A 17,211-nucleotide genomic window follows, 5' to 3' on the forward strand; every position below is an offset into this window, starting at 1 on the left:
TTACGCTCAAGTTCAATTCTCCTCCTTCTACAGAATAATTAAAGTATCGATTTTTCAAAAAAAGGTATCGTGCTTACACTCGTACACATGACAAATTTTGAGGAGCTAGCTCATTAAAAGAGTTAAACACAAATAAACTCCATAGCAAAGCAATTGACTAATTGATTAATTGTACGCAATTAATTATTAATGAGGCATCACCTGCATGAACACAATTTCCTACATCCTAATGTGGTATGGGATCGATAGTATACGTTGTGAAAACTCAAAGGTCAATCAATAAACAAAATTTTGCTAAAAGTTCCAATACACTTTAGTATTTTAGATTTTCCCAAAAAGAAATCGTCGAAATTAAATTATATAAAGTAATCATATCGCTTTCACGTTGTTTTTGGACCGTTGGGTACTCATTGACTGGGCCCGTCGCAGTATCCCAACGTAAACACACCGCCCACTGTCTACTGCCCACTGTTTTTTTGCTCCCAGACCGAATTACCCTTAAGATTCTTCACAGAATCTCGTAGGTGTGGAAGGCTAGTTTAGTAATATGATATGACATAGAATGAGAGAATATTTGCTTTGCCGAAAAGATTCACGAGGGAGGGTCCTTCCAAATAGAAGCTGCAGTCGCCAAGTACAAAGCTCTGCAGTCTGCTCCTTCCTTGACCCAGTGTTGTTGTTCTTCTTCATGGACGGTTCACGGGTCATGGAGGAGACCATGGACTCTCTCTGGTTTTTCAGTAATGTCTTCATCTCTTCAAGAGCTACAATTTTGGGTCCAATTGAGCCTGTTGAAGAACCTGTCAAGGAAGAGTGCTCCAAACCCATGTCACCAATTGCTCAAAATCAGCAGAAAAACTCCCCACCAGAGGCTCAAATGTCAGTTCCATTGTGCCCAAAATGTGAAGAACCAGAAAGTTTGAAGCTTGATATGGAAGTGGTGGAATATTATTATTCTCCAAGTCCAAGGTCAACAGAGAAGGAAAAGAGTAGGAGGAGGAGGAGGAGGAGCAAGAGAAGTGTGCAGCAGCAGAGACACAGGAGAAAGATTCTTGGAGAGCTTGATGAGTTGGGTTTGGATGATCATGTGAAGGAGGTGATTTCTGGGTCTTGGTCGTCCTCTAATTGGATGGTTGAGGGAAATTGTGGGTATAATCAACAATGTCAGAACAATACAATGCCTTCAATCAGTGATAATATGGCCATGAAAGAGCATCTCAAGTCATGGGCTTATGCTGTTGCATGCACTGTCAGATGAAATTAACCAGCTTCTAGGATTGTCTAATTATAGACCTGAAGAACACTAATCTCACCTTTGCTTCTCTCTCTCTCTCTCTCTCTCTCTCTCTCTCTCTCTCTCTCTCTCTCTCATATGCGACTAATTCTGTTGTCTGATCTGGGCATGCCCTTGACAATGTAATGATCTGATATCTGATTCTGATTAATGGTATTTTAATTTAATTCCAACTGAATAAAGCATTTTGCTGTTTCCTCTTCTTCTCTGTTTTTCGGATTTCATTCTTTAATTATGTCAATTTAATATGTGTCAGATGACTCTACATGAAGTTGAAATGTGAAGGCAAGTTAGGAACTTTCAGGGTCAGCTTCCTCCTAGTTCTCTATAGTCTCCGCTATGTGCACCTTGCAAAATGTTGAATGACAAACCAAAGCTTCGCTTATTTAGCAGAAAAAAACCCATTGCTGGGAAACTTCAGTACCAAAAAAATCCAAAATAAGAACTCACAGGGAAAGTTTTGTGTCATGTCAACTTATGCAAGTAAGTGTTCAGAAAAAACCAGAGGGGTTCACATGCATATAATAGACCCATTGACTATCTATCCCTATAGCTAGGCTGACTATTCTACTACAGTGCAGCCCATGTCGTCCAATAAAAAAAAATGCAACTTTCTGCTTTAAACTTTTGGCAGAAGTGAATAAAGGCAGAACATAATCCATCAACCATCTGCAACTTGTCAATCAAAGTTAAATTTTTTGTTTTTATCAGTTTTAGAAGTCGGGGAATGCTAGCAACCTTCTCTCTAACCTTCTCCTTTGGACTTTCTCCCCTCTTTGTTTGACATGTGTCATTCTCTCTACACTTAAAACAATGCCATTAATATAGAGTGTTGCTAAATGAACCCTAAAATTAACTGAGTACACCCTACTATCAAACTATTTATTGAATTACTAATTTACCCTGATATAAAATGACCAAAAGGGATATATTGAATTGTGAAACAAATGTAATTTTAATAAGTACACCCTACCCTAAAAAAATAAGAAGTACACACTACTCACCATGTTCAACCAAATTGGATTTTTTTTTTTTGGTTTGTTTGTTAACCTTAATAATAATAATAAATGAATGATTAGGGAGGGACCAACCATAAAGCCAAGTTGGATTAATAAATGTGTCCAGAAATAGGTAAGTTAAGAATGGATCTTGTACTATGAGACAACCATCACAATGTCTGTCTCATTCATATAGAATTGCAGAATTAATGATAATGATGATATTTCTTCTGAAAAATTTTCAAACAGAAGAACAAATATGAGTCCTAGACTTGTGACTCCGCATACAAAAAAAGGTTCCAGCCAACCATCTGCATTTGATTCTGAATTTGAATGAGGTTCCAGCCAACCAAGGCCAACAACGCTGCAAATTTAAAGGTGACACTACAGTGTGATTCCCAGTTACTCCACTTCACACTGTATTTTAATCCTTGGCCTCCAAATCAACATGCTTATGCTTGTTCTCAACTTTAAATATGGAGCTTGAATTGATCTGGCACCAAACAAGTAATATGATTAAAAATAATAATGTAAAGGTGGAGTCAAGATCAATAGATACCATTTAATTGAAGGTACTAAATAAACATTGGATAGGCAAACCTTGTGATCAAGCAGATCATTGTATCACTGAGTTTGGCTTCATCATATGCTATGCCCGATTCTTCAATAGCCTTCAGAACAAGTTTTTTCCAGTTTCCTCATCTTCAGGACTCCATCATTCTGCACCAATGCATACAAAAAGCAGATTTGAGTGTATATATATATAAACAAAGCTGTTTTAAGTTTTATAATGGTGTATTAGGATGTAATGGGGGTATTTTTGGAAGTTAAATAGGGTAAACTTAGTTAATTTTATATTTTGATTTAAATATTAGGGTGTACTTAGATCATAGGGTGTACTCAGTTAATTTTAGAGTTAGTTTAGCAGTATTCTTAATATATTATACATGCTAACTTTTGCTTTCCGAGTTTACCCTTATTACATGTATTCAATTTATCCAAAAAAAATTCACAACTTTCTTACCATCTTATTAATCTTTTTTTAACGTAAATTATTTTTTTAAAGAAAATATGTGCTTTTTTTCTTAAAAGAGGAAATGTCCCTTTTTTTTAATTTTATTTATAAAACACAAAGGGTTTAGATTTTTTTTATAAAAAGTCTAAACTTGACGTTAAAAAAAAAAGGGGACATTTCCTCTCTTTTTTTATAAAAAAAAACAGATATTTTCTTTATAAAAAAATAATAATAATAAGATGGTAAAAAAGTTGAGAATTTTTTTTGGATAAATTGAATACATGTAATAAGGGTAAACTTGGAAAGCAAAAGTTAGCTTGTATAATATATTCATGGCATTGTTTTAAGTGTAGAGAGAATGACACATGTCAAGCAAAGAGGGGAGAAGGTCCAAAGGAGAAGGTTAGAGAGAAGGTTGCTAGCATTTCTCTTTGAAGTTTTCTCTTGAGTATTGGGGGGTCGTTTGGTACGGCGGACTGTCATGGACTGGACTAAATCCTGGGACTGTCTCGGATTAGCTAAGATTGGCCTAAGCTGGATTAAGTACTGACCTACGTTTGGTGCTGCATCGGACTAAGAAGCTGGAGTGTCAAAATAGTGAAGACCTATGTTTGGTGCTGTGTCGGACTAAAAAATAATTATTTAAATATTTAAATATAATAATTTTTAGATAATTAAATGTAATTTAATAAGATCTTAAAACTATGAACATATCTTAAAACTATGAACATACTTTCTAGATACCAAATTTACATGTAGATTCAAAGTTAGAATTTCTCCACAAAGTCCTAACAAATCAACAAAGAAAGCATTCCAAAAATGCCATCAAGCCCATTCATAGCAATTTTTGAATGCCATTATATATGTAAATTTCAACACCCATTCAAGAATAAATAATAAAAATCAATACCCATGTAGGAAAATTTCATTTCACAATATAAGTGGAATACAAATTTACTCTCATTTGTCCTTACAAACGACTAATTCTTGGGCCTAATTGTAACTAGCATAAGTCTAGTATTTTGCTAGTTCTCTTCAGAAGTCATGATCCAAAAGTTTCAATCATTGCCAAAATACAAGTGCAAGCAATGCAAGCCCTTGATGTCTTCTTCAATCACAAAAAGCCACCTACCAAAGTGAAAAAAAATGAAAAAATCTATCTTAAGTATGTGATTACATTTCATCAGGCAAAGCTAACAATATAAATTAGAAACCTAGTCAATGATGACCGTCCATGGAAAGTAATTGAATACTGAACATAACAAGATAAAACTTTACTTCTTATTGCTTTGATCTTCAGTGAGGCCTACATTTCTTTAGATTTCCACTCCATCTAAAAACACCTGAATCCGGATTGTAAGAGACCAAAAAATCAAAATCAACAAACTCATGTAAGGCTTAAAAGTCAATGTCAATTGCAGACATACAAAAAACATCTATCTCAATTTGAATGTTCAAAAGCACAAAGTGTATGATTCATATCACATATATGACTAATGTAATGTGACGAACCGATGACTACTCAACACAACCACAAAAAAAGGGGACACGTTATCTAATAGATAAGCTAGACTACTCAACACAACCGCAAAAAAGACTAAAATTTGGCATGTTTTGGTGCCAAACCAATGACTAAGCATGTCATTAGTCCTCCAATGAAGCAACTCTTGAGAAACTCACCACTACCTTTGTCTCGAATGCCCATGTGGTAGCCAAGATCAAAATCAAGAATTGCATTACCACCCCATTGCATAACCCAACTGAGTGCCACATTTTAGCAAACAGTTGGAATGCATGTTGTGCTATGGACTTTTGCCCAACACCAGAAGCATTAAGCCCCAAACCCAATTCTTCAAAGATTGAAACCTATGAATCTTATGAACAAAACCAATGGACTCTGAACCAGCAATAATGGCAACAAAATAAGACAAAGAAACAAGCAAACCTTTCGTGCATTTGGGTTCAGGAATTTGCGATGTCGCTGATATCCACGATTGAAAACCGACAAAGCCCACTTCAAGTACAAACAGAGTCGTTCAATTGGTTGATGACCATGTTGTTCACAGCATTCATAGGCTCTGTAATTTCAGGTGGCCTAAAAGCATCATCAGAAACAAGAAATTCACTCTTGCAATCAAGACCGACAAGGATGGCGCCCTCAGAATGGAGAAATATTTCAAGTGCTTCTCACTCCTGCAATCAAATCCGTCGTGAAGGTCAATGGAAGAATTGTGTGGCAGAGTCGATACACACTGAACCAAGATATCACGAAGCAGGACAAGAAGAAGAAGAAACTGGTTTGCGTTGTGTCGGACTCGCTTGTTCTATTCAGCGAGAGCGCTATTTAGCGAACCCATTTTCGGCCGCACTATATTAGAAGGGCGAGTGAGCCCTTTTTTTACTGTTTGGGCTATATAGTCTCATTTAAGTTAGTCCAGCCTTAAACCAAACATGGATTTGAAGTATTATTTTGTCCAGTCCAGTCTAGTGAGGCCTACCAAACAAGGCCCTGCACTGATCAAATTGTTGGGTGTATTTAGAAGAGGAAAAAGAAGAAGACTTGAGGTTGCCCTGATATTACCTCTGGGCTGGGCCCAAGTATATATTGGACTGGGCTTGATTTGGCGGTAAACCAAACCCGACCTAAAGAGAATCGCCGCCACCCACCAATCCAACTTCTCTGCGTACAACATGTCTGATGACGAAAGACCAAAACGAAGAGAGTGAGGAAAGGTGAAGGAGGAGATGACGGACCTAAAACCAAGGCGGCTGAGGGGCCACAAGGCCACTGCCACGTGTTGCATGGCCTCTGTTGCTACCCCTGGCCTCGTCGCCACTGCCGGAGAGGTATGGTTATGGAGGAAATTTGAAAAAAATCAAAATTATGGTTTGTTTACATTTTATGGAAAATTGGGTACTTTCGTGTTGAAATTAAATAGAGCTTGGTGTTCATGTTGTATATTCAGGATGGCTGCGTTTGCTGGTTTGATATGCGATGCAAAGATGTGATAGATATTATGGAGGTGGGAGAGGAACCCGTTTCATCATTATGTTTCAGGCCAGGTAATGATATATATGATTATGTTTCACATATATGTTTAGAATGAAAAGTTTGCAAATTGAATTTTGTGGGTTGGCTCAGGAAATGAAAATATGATATTTGTTTCATCTGAGAAGCAAGTCAAGAGCTTTGATGTGCGTCTGGTAATCATCTCCTCTCTCTCCTCTCTCTCCTCTCTCTGTTTGAGTGTTTTTTATATTTTTACTTGTTCAATGCTTATAAAGTTTTTTTTTTTTTTTTTTTTTTCCATTTTGAAGGGGAGTTCTTGCTCATGGAAGCCATTGGAGAGTTATGATTATAATAAAGAGGAGATAAATCAGGTATCAGTATTCAGGTAGACTTGGTTTTGATTGCTTAATTAACTTAAACTTAGCTACCCATTTTCTGGAGCTTATCTGCATGTATGTTTGTCTACTCTATGTAGATTGCATGCAACTCTAAGTCTTCTTTTCTTGCTGCTACGGATGATGGCGGTGAAATTAAGGTCACTCCTTATTACCCATTTTGCAGTTTTTGCAGTTTTTGCAGTTCATATATAATCTGTTATCTATCTCATAATGTATGTAGTTTGTAATTTCAGCTGCTGACTGTAATCACTGTGGCAGATTATTGACATTTGTCAGAAACGCATTTACAAAACATTAAGAGCTGGCCATACAAGTGTATCCTTTTTTTTATTTTTTATTTTTAATCATTTAAGCACTTCCCTTTTTGTTCTTCTTCAAATTATGTGACTCATGGTTGGCTATCAACAAAATACTCTGCTGCATATCTTTTTATTTTCCTTCTTTATTTTGTTAAATTCCAATTGCTTCCTTCCAAGCATGATCCTTTCCCTTGAATTCTTTGCTATCCTTCCCTTCTATTTCCGTCACCTTAACTATATACTACACACAGATTTGTAGCAGCGTGCAATTTCTTCCTTGGAGACCGTGGGAAGGTATATCTATAAGATTTTCCTTGCCCTCTCTCTCTCTCTACCATCAATTGTGCTGATGGTTCCTGGTTTAAAATATGCCTGAAATATATCAATTCAGCATGTTGAAATCATTGAATATTAGTTGGCACATTCTAAAACGAAGGCCATCCCTTCATGTTAAGCATTTTTCATCTATCATGGTAATTTCAACGAAGCTTTGAGTGTCTCTTATCATGTTTTGATTATGTGCTAACATATACAAATCTTAGCTGTATTGTGAGTCCACTGTTGGGTATCTTTAGGATATACTTGAACAAGGTACATAGAGCATAGATGTCATATCAGTGTGAGTTTCTTGAAGAATCCAGTAAAACGTTTATCTCTTTCTACTCACAGATAATTGACTGCCAACTTCTGTCTTGGGGTATCTTGGGCAGTTATCACTGGAGGTCTTGATTCAAAGCTTGTGATGTGGGATTTTTCCAAGGGGCGCCCTAACAAAATTATGAATTTTGGTAAAGCATCTATCTTTTGTAATCTATAACTTTCTCTGCATATTGGTTGCTTTTCATAGCTCTTATTACATTTAATCAAAGTTGGAATTGTTTCCACTTCAGCAATTCATTGGAACATGAATTCCTTACCTACAGAGTTTGCCACTTTGCATTGCTTGGGGCAAAATATGTTTTATTTTTTTTCCATTTTTATTTCATACTCTTTCAAGTACTGGAGAACCTTTGTAGAAATTTTTTTATTGATTTTCTGGTCTATAAGATACATAAGAGTAGATCTCTGTCCCGTAGCATTCTGAATATGTTTAGGCCATATAACCAGGTGTGAAGTGTGTGGTCTACGAAGTTGGAGATAGAGCAGGAACTGATAAGCTTGTGGTAGGCTAGGAGAAACTTTGACCTTGAGTAATCGAAGGTTCAAGGTGTATAGAGCCACGCATGCACGTGCATGCATGCATATACGCTCAAAAGTTTAAAATATCTAGGGCAAAAAAATGCATGCATCTTTGCAGCTGCAGGTGATTGGACAGGCTGTGCACACAATAATTTAACATGAAAGTTAGAAGTTTAGAACCAAAGCCTCTCAATCCTCTCGACATGTTGATGCACTTTACTTTGCTCCTAAAAAGATGACCATTTGATGATTTTATCTTTTATAAGAACAGATGAAAATCAATGTGGTTCAGTGGTTGGATTGATCTTCTGTACAAATCTTGCTTTCTATTCTTCACTGCAGGCTTGTCTGACGCAAATAATGGTGATGGCAAGGAACAGTGTTTCAATCCTGCTTTTGTTCACGCAATAGCAGTTCCAGAAATTGATATGTTAGACAAATCAGACAAGGTTTGTGTTGTGGCTAGGGGTGATGGTGCAGTTGATGTGATTAATATAGAAGCTGAACTTGCTACCATGAGGTCAAAAGGTTCTAGAAAACCTCAGAAAGGATCTCAATCAAGATCAAAAGAAAAGGAAATCCCAGATCAAAATGGATGGAAAAGGTTGCATTTGGATTACTCATCAGGCGGTCATACTGCTGCAGTCTCTTGTGTGTGAGTAATAGTCTAATAGACTTAAATGCAGTGCAAGGAAACTTAATTCATTTATTGACTAGTATGTATTTTTCAGGGCATTTTCGTTGTTTGGGGATAGAGGAAGATTTATAATTTCAGGTGGAAATGATAAGTTGGTAAAGGTCTGGGATTGGACCAAGTGTCTTGATGCGGGACAGACAATCAGCAGCAGTGATCTTCTACATTTGAATATCAACCTCAGCAAAAAAGTGAGTTATCGTTGCATCTTCACCACCACTGCTTGAACTTCAGTTTCTTGCTTGTTTCCATGTCATTTTATGTGAAGCTTCTGATCATGGAGTTAATGCCTTTGCAGGTCAATTGGCTCTGTACTACTCCGGCTGATATGGAAAACCTAGTTGTTTGTGATACAACTAAGGTGGTAAAGGTCTATTCTGTTGCCTAGATTAAAGCTGCGGTATCATTGAATATAGAAGCTTATAGTCTCGTGTGGCAAACTCATTCTGGCTCTAGGAAAACTTGTCTACTCTTTGCATTTTGTGCCTTGAACGATGCAATCCTTGATCGCCAAAATCAGCTTGATGCAATCCTTGATCGCCATAATCAGCTTGATGCACTTTTAAGGGTTCGTTCACCCCTGTATCCCATGATTTGTAGAAGTTTTCTACTTGTGTTAAGTTGGGAAATCAGATGCTAGTCTGCAACTCTCTATCATGTCACTGCTGGGATCGCCTGTTATTTGTTTTGTTTTTGGAGTTTTTGTTGGTATGTCTTAAACACAAAATTGTGAACTCCATATTGATATTGGTGTTTATGAAGAAAATGTTTATCCAAATATAATTGAAAAGGCCATTTTTCTTAAGAATTTAAAGCTGTAATTATGGATTCTATATTAACTTAAGAACATTTTACCCATTGATTCTGCAGGTTCGAAGCCATTTATGTAATGAGTTAATTGAGCAATTCCCACAAAATTTGAAGTTAAATTTTTCTATCCGATTTATAGTATCTTTCATTTTTCTTTCTGCTTATATATTCCAAAGTAGAAACTAGAAAGACAGAACGTTGCCGATTCTTTCATAAACGTGTGACAAATTCACCATGTTGTTGCCTCTGTGACTTATGACCATCATTCTTAATCATAATGGCCAATTCAAACGTTGAGGCCCATTTTATAAGGCAAGCTTGTAGGGCCTTTATTTGGGGACTACAGATTATAAAAGAGAGACAGCTGCACTCTTCTTCTTGGGTTTTTGGTGGGAAAGATAACAGACGTTGGTTAGTTAAGGATGTACCTTGCCCAACCGAAACCTTCCTTAGACTTCCCGCAAAAATTTCAAATCTTTTTTCTTTTAGGAAAAACAAAAGAAAGAAAGAGGTAGCTTCCCATCTCTCTCTCTCTGCAGATACAATGACACCAACACCCCAACTTCCACACCCTTCCAACCACCATACTCCACCTCCTTCTCACCATTTCAAAAATGGGGTTTGGGTAATTCGTATAAAACCAGCAACAAGACCTAGATTGGGAAGAAGAGTGAGACCCCTTTCAGGCTTAAGGTATTGGGTTTCCAAGGAAATTAAGGAAACACCAATATTGTCAAAATGATGCAGTCTGGGATTCCTCTATGCAACACCTGTGGTGAACAAGTGGGGCTTGATGCCAATGGGGAGGTTTTTGTGGCTTGCCATGAATGTAATTTCCCTGTTTGCAAGACTTGTTTTGATTTGGATATCAAGGAGGGGCGTAAAGCTTGCTTGCGGTGTGGCACTCCCTATTATGATGGTATACTTGGATTTCTCTGATCTATGTCTATATTTTCAGATGCTTTAGTATATGTGTTTTACTTGGATTTTTCCAATATGATGCTTTTACTTTTTGAGGCTCACAATTTAGTTTACCACCATTAGTGCGTAGTGGCAACACCCTGTGACAATCATATGTATAATTGGAAATTATATACCTGTAAGTTATAGAAATAGTTTGGTTGATGACATCATAACAACTTTTTAGGATAGTGATTAAGTTCACATGCACTTGACGGGGGATCAAAATCAGACCTTTTCTTTCTCTTATGCTGATTTGGGCAAGTTAATCTTGTGCAAGGTATGCGAGGTTTGGTTCCCCTAAGTGCTATTTGGATTTAGAAATTATGCAAGGAGAGTATAAAACCAAACTACGCATAAAGTTGGAGAAGTTCTGAAATTATGCCTTTTTAACTTTTAAGCAGTTAAAATAGTTTTTGGAAGGAGATTGAAAAATGGGTTCATTTGGTCTTGATTGATATGTATCTTTTTTACAGCTTGTTACGTACTAAAATTGGTAGCTTTCATGATTTCTAAGCTATATAATGGTTTGTAAAATTCTTCAGAGAACTCACTGGCAGATGATGAAACAAAGGTTTCAGGCACTCGATCCACAATGGCAGCTCACCTGGATAATTCTCAGGTATGAAACAAAGGTTTCTGCAATTCTGTAATTTATAGGTACTTTAAGTAGAATGAGATAGTATTTTGTTTATACTTAAGAATATTAGATTTCTTACAGCTTGCTAATTTTTATATTTGTTTAAGCAGGAGATCGGAATTCATGCTAGGCACGTCAGCAATGTGTCTGCAGTGGATAGTGGTAAGTCATATTTCTTTTTCCTGCATGATTTAGTCCCCTTGTCTCATTTTTTTGATAATTATCTTATTTTGTTATCTTTGAAGAATTAAATGATGAATATGGGAATCCAATTTGGAAGAATAGAGTAGAGAGTTGGAAGGATAAAAAGGATAAAAAGAGCAAGAAGAAAAAGGGTGCACCTAAGGAGGAAAAAGTGGCTCAAATTCCACCTGAGCAGCAGATGACAGAGAACCAGTAAGTACAATTAAAACTTGGGTGATTTATATAAGATGCTATACAAGAAAGAAGATAAAGCCCTTTCAAAAATAAAAGGGCATTGCAGTGCTAGTTTTCTGATGTAGGGTCTGTTTTTAGATTCTTTTCCAAAATTTCTCTATCTCATTCAAACATTCATGTGTTCATGAAAGGAAACATTTATGTGTTTAGGCTTAGATGAGATGGAATTTCTACATACACTGTTATTTCGGGTTGGGATGATGTTCTATTTCCATTATAGTTATCCTGCCATTCCAAATGTTGGATACAAGAAAAGAGAGGAGCATTCATTCTATAGGCTTGTCTATGAGTTATGTTGAGATGTAAAAATCCCACATGGGGTAATCCAAGCTTACATCTCAAAATATAAATCATCTGCCTTTCCATCCATTACCTATAGGTTCTTTGTTTTGGGTTTGGATGCTAACTTTTGCAAGTTAGATCTATGATTTATCAGTTATATTCCATGCTTGGGGATAGAGAGACACAATCAGGTTTTACACAGGACATTCTGTTTCATATCTTTTATATCAGTATCGTGAAAATGGTTCATATACACAGTTAATGAAATGATTATATCAATGTTTTGGGAAGTTTCAGAGTCTAATTTTCTAAAGAAAGGAAAAGAACCAATACGATGCATGTACGAATTTGGATGTGTTCAAATCAGATTCATATGTAGCATTTGATGCTTTTTCTTGTGTGTTATTTGACTTATGGCCTTCTTTGCAGTTCACCAGACGCTGCGGAACCACTTTCAACTATCATTCCACTTCCACCTAACAAAATCACACCATACAGAGTTGTAATAATTATGCGGTTGATCATTCTTGCCCTTTTCTTCCATTATCGAGTGACAAATCCTGTTGACAGTGCTTATGGTCTCTGGCTCACTTCTATCATATGTGAGATCTGGTTCGCTTTTTCTTGGGTGTTGGATCAGTTTCCCAAGTGGTATCCAGTTAATAGGACTACATTTACTGACAGGTTATCTGCCAGGTATATATTTATAGCTGGATTTCTTATGCTTCAACCTGGTCCAACACTAGTCAGTTGATGTTTCAAACCTTCATATAATTACATGTCATGATTAGTGAGTAAACACAGGGTTTTCTGAGACCTTATAACCCGAAGAATATGAAAGGAAAGTACAAATGAATAGTATATGTTTTTAAAAACTGTTAATTTCTGAATTGGATTCTGAACATCATTTTAAATGTTCCTTTTGGATGTTATGTGAAATGGTTGTATAAACTTCCATGCCAGGTATGAAAGAGAGGGTGAACCCTCCGAGCTCGCTGCTGTGGATTTCTTTGTGAGTACAGTTGATCCATTGAAAGAACCACCTCTGATCACTGCCAATACTGTGCTTTCTATCCTTGCTGTAGACTACCCTGTCGATAAAGTTTCTTGCTATGTGTCTGACGACGGTGCTGCAATGCTTACTTTCGAATCTCTTGCCGAAACATCTGAATTTGCAAGAAAGTGGGTTCCATTCTGCAAGAATTTTTCGATTGAACCACGTGCACCTGAGTTTTACTTCTCACAAAAGATTGACTACTTGAAGGACAAAGTGCAACCATCTTTTGTGAAGGAACGCAGAGCAATGAAAGTAAGTACCTAAAGGTTGAAGCTTCCTTTAGTTGCAGCTGAATACTCATGATATTATGATAGCTGAAAGCTTTCATTAATAATCACTTCATGAACTTTTACAGAGAGATTATGAAGAGTTCAAAGTGCGAATGAATGCTTTAGTAGCAAAGGCTCAAAAAACACCAGAAGACGGATGGACTATGCAAGATGGAACAGCTTGGCCAGGAAATAACTCACGTGACCATCCTGGCATGATCCAGGTAGACAGCCTATGGTTTGTTGAGTTCAACTTCTGAAAATTTTCCATTTTGAAAATGTCATACTTCTCTAAGGGGTTCAATATTTGTCGGTGCTCGAAACAAAAGTCTGGACAAGGTTCACTTGAGATATATTTAGATACCTGTAATACATAAACACTCTGTTCATGTGGGCCAACCAAGATTTTGAAAAGCGTTTTGCTTTTGCATCTGGAGTGATACTCTTTTTTAAGTGCCTTGGTGAATACTGTTTTTTCATCAACTATCAGTCCATGCTCCTTGTTGTGTCTCTTTATAAAGAGATTTTCAGCGCTTCATCATATTGTAAATAATTGATTTTGACGTATAACTCCTCTTTTTCACCCTCCTCAGGTTTTCCTTGGACATAGTGGTGCCTATGATATTGAGGGAAATGAACTCCCTCGATTGGTTTATGTCTCTAGAGAGAAGAGACCCGGCTACCCACACCACAAGAAAGCTGGTGCTGAAAATGCTCTGGTATATATACATGCTTTAAGAATGATAATATCCATGTGAGCACTATAAAGTTTCACTCAAACTTGAATGATTGGCTTGATACAGGTAAGGGTGTCTGCAGTTCTCACAAATGCTCCATACATCCTCAACCTTGACTGCGATCACTATGTTAACAACAGCCAGGCAATTCGTGAGGCAATGTGTTTCTTGATGGATCCGCAAGTTGGTAGAGAAGTATGCTTTGTGCAGTTTCCTCAGAGATTTGATGGCATTGATCGCAGTGACCGATATGCCAACCGCAATACGGTTTTCTTTGATGTGAGTTCAAAGCTATCATACATATCCACACATTTTAATAGTAACCTTAAATGTCCTTGTATAGGTAAACTGTTACAAGGGAATGCAAGACTTGGAACATTCAAGCTTTTTTAAAAGTAAAAGAAAAATAAATATAAGAAAGAATTGAACATTGCCTTATCATTAGTCAGAATTTTAGCATTACACTCCTTGAGATTCACACTGTGTTTGAAAAGAACTGTGAACATAGTTTTGAAAATCTCTAAATCTCTAATTTCAGGTTAACATGAAAGGACTGGATGGCATTCAAGGTCCGGTATATGTGGGGACAGGTTGTTGTTTCAATAGGCAAGCCCTTTATGGCTATGGCCCACCTTCTATGCCCAGCTTACCCAAGGCTTCCTCATCCTCCTGTTCATGGTGCGGCTGCTGCTCTTGTTGCTGCCCCTCTAAGAAGCCGTCTAAAGATCTGTCAGAGGCTTACCGAGATACAAAACGAGAGGAGCTTGATGCTGCCATATTCAACCTCAGGGAGATTGATAGTAAGTCTAATCACTCAATGAAACTGGATATAGACAAATGGTTTGTTGAGCTTTCAGTATATAAAATATTTTGGGCTTTCTTATGCAGACTATGATGAGTATGAGAGGTCAATGCTGATTTCCCAGACAAGCTTTGAGAAAACTTTTGGCTTATCAACTGTATTTATAGAGTCTACACTAATGGAGAACGGAGGAGTTGCCGAATCTTCCAACCCATCAACATTGATCAAAGAGGCGATTCATGTCATTAGCTGTGGTTATGAAGAGAAGACAGCATGGGGAAAAGAGGTAGGATTTTATTCCACCTTATGTAAAACAAATGGATGGGACTCTTGCAGTTTTACCAAAACTAGTGTCAATATTATTCTGGAAGATATCATATCTTGCAAACTTGAACAATGTGTGGCATTCTAATCAATTCTTGGCTGCCCTTTTGCTATAATCCTCCTATGTTGTAGATGTACTGCATTTACTAAGCAGTGTGTTCTTTTACTCAAACAGTTTTATATTCTCTTTTTCTCAGATTGGTTGGATATACGGATCAATCACTGAGGATATCTTAACTGGTTTCAAGATGCATTGCCGTGGATGGAGGTCAATTTATTGCATGCCCTTGAGGCCTGCATTCAAAGGGTCAGCTCCCATTAACCTTTCCGATCGACTGCACCAAGTTCTCAGGTGGGCACTTGGATCTGTGGAAATTTTCCTCAGTAGACATTGTCCTCTCTGGTACGGGTTTGCAGGAGGCCGCCTCAAATGGCTTCAGCGGCTGGCATATATTAACACTATTGTTTACCCCTTCACATCCCTCCCTCTTGTAGCTTACTGCACAATTCCTGCAATATGCCTTCTCACAGGAAAATTTATCATACCAACAGTAAGTTTTGTTTACCTTCGTTGTCTCAGACTAACATGGAAAAAGCAAGGATAGTGTGTTACCAATTATCTTTTTATGCATGCGTATGATACATCAATACTTACTGTGGATCATTCTTGTAACTTGATTCAGCTTTCAAACCTGGCAAGTGCCTTGTTTCTTGGTCTCTTCATGTCCATCATTGTAACGAGTGTGCTCGAGTTGCGGTGGAGTGGTGTGAGCATCGAAGACATATGGCGTAACGAGCAGTTCTGGGTGATCGGAGGTGTCTCAGCCCATCTCTTTGCTGTCTTCCAAGGATTTCTAAAAATGCTGGCAGGAATTGATACCAACTTCACTGTCACAAGTAAACAGGCCGAAGACTCAGATTTTGGTGAGCTCTACATGATCAAATGGACAACACTTTTGATCCCCCCAACTACACTCCTCATTGTCAACATGGTTGGCATTGTTGCTGGATTTTCTGATGCATTGAACAAGGGATATGAAGCTTGGGGCCCGCTTTTTGGCAAGGTTTTCTTTGCCTTCTGGGTGATTCTTCATCTCTATCCCTTCCTGAAAGGTCTCATGGGACGCCAAAACCGGACCCCAACCATTGTTGTCTTGTGGTCAGTGCTCTTGGCCTCTGTCTTCTCTCTTGTTTGGGTCAAGATCAATCCATTTGTCAGCAAAGTTGATAGCTCAGCCCTTGCTCAAAGCTGCATCTCCATAGACTGTTAAACAAAGTTTTCCACGATTTTGGCTTCATTATATAGTTTCAAGGTCTGAGTATCAAAAGTTCGCTTCTTTCTGGAAGTGCCAATCATAAATTTTTTATTTTTAAGTTTAGAAACATTTGTAATGATTCTTTTTTACTTTCTTCTGGGTTTTGGACAATCAGTGTGTAAAGAATTAAGCATTCCTGCACAGTATCAATGTAAAAACCAGTGTTCGACAATTCGGCCGCCTAGGCGGGTCTAGGCGGGTCTGGGGGTCCTGGGCGGGTCGGGTCCTTTTTATATTTTTTAATTGTTCCCTTTTCGATTGCGTAGGGTAAGAAAGAGCTGGACGCCACGCAAATACAGACCATGGGCTTTCGGCCTTTGCCTTTAACGGAAAACTAATTTTTAAAAGAAATTTGTCAGACTTAGATAGCCCTTAACTTATTATTTAATTACATCTTTAGCCTGCTGAAACTTGAAAGTTGAAATCGGGCGTTGACTCGTTGACCCATTTTCTGGTATTTATAGCATGAGCGGATATTGTTCATATGTTTTCAAACAATGTACACGTGTGCTCTCACATAACTCTTAACAAAGCCCTTGGTTTTATCTATTATTTACGCACTCAACCTGTTAGCCTTTGCATACAAGCTAGCATCCTTTTATTTTAATAATTAATGTTTCATAAAGAAACGGAAAGAGAAGAGGTTTGGCAATTTTGGATTTAGGGAGATTCATCAACTAAATTATGAT

At 37.5% G+C, this 17,211-nt stretch overlaps 3 protein-coding genes across 3 annotated transcripts; all 3 read left to right on the top strand.

Annotated features, from left to right (window-relative positions):
- Nucleotides 1–607: 607 nt before the first annotated feature.
- Nucleotides 608–1,479, top strand: LOC110756120 (uncharacterized). Its single transcript, XM_021957512.2, has one exon. The coding sequence runs from the start codon at nucleotides 689–691 to the stop codon at nucleotides 1,256–1,258; it is 570 nt and encodes a 189-aa protein (XP_021813204.1). The 5' UTR covers nucleotides 608–688; the 3' UTR covers nucleotides 1,259–1,479.
- Nucleotides 1,480–5,965: 4,486 nt separating this feature from the next.
- Nucleotides 5,966–9,695, top strand: LOC110756131 (Transducin/WD40 repeat-like superfamily protein). Its single transcript, XM_021957524.2, has 11 exons — nucleotides 5,966–6,154; nucleotides 6,274–6,370; nucleotides 6,450–6,511; nucleotides 6,626–6,688; nucleotides 6,793–6,852; nucleotides 6,974–7,030; nucleotides 7,266–7,308; nucleotides 7,725–7,802; nucleotides 8,536–8,848; nucleotides 8,925–9,078; nucleotides 9,186–9,695. Exons 1-11 carry the CDS (start codon nucleotides 6,053–6,055, stop codon nucleotides 9,273–9,275), a joined length of 1,119 nt encoding a protein of 372 aa, XP_021813216.2. The 5' UTR covers nucleotides 5,966–6,052; the 3' UTR covers nucleotides 9,276–9,695.
- Nucleotides 9,696–10,347: 652 nt separating this feature from the next.
- IRX1 (cellulose synthase family protein) lies at nucleotides 10,348–16,694 on the top strand. The gene is made up of 13 exons (XM_021957525.2): nucleotides 10,348–10,616; nucleotides 11,203–11,279; nucleotides 11,408–11,459; nucleotides 11,543–11,693; nucleotides 12,447–12,713; nucleotides 12,981–13,326; nucleotides 13,430–13,567; nucleotides 13,937–14,062; nucleotides 14,147–14,359; nucleotides 14,619–14,880; nucleotides 14,969–15,168; nucleotides 15,404–15,757; nucleotides 15,890–16,694. The coding sequence occupies exons 1-13, from the start codon at nucleotides 10,436–10,438 to the stop codon at nucleotides 16,475–16,477; spliced, it is 2,955 nt and encodes a 984-aa protein (XP_021813217.1). The 5' UTR covers nucleotides 10,348–10,435; the 3' UTR covers nucleotides 16,478–16,694.
- Nucleotides 16,695–17,211: the final 517 nt, after the last annotated feature.

Source organism: Prunus avium, chromosome 4, assembly GCF_965620075.1.
Source record: "Prunus avium chromosome 4, drPruAviu1.hap1.1, whole genome shotgun sequence".
NCBI lineage: Eukaryota > Viridiplantae > Streptophyta > Magnoliopsida > Rosales > Rosaceae > Prunus > Prunus avium.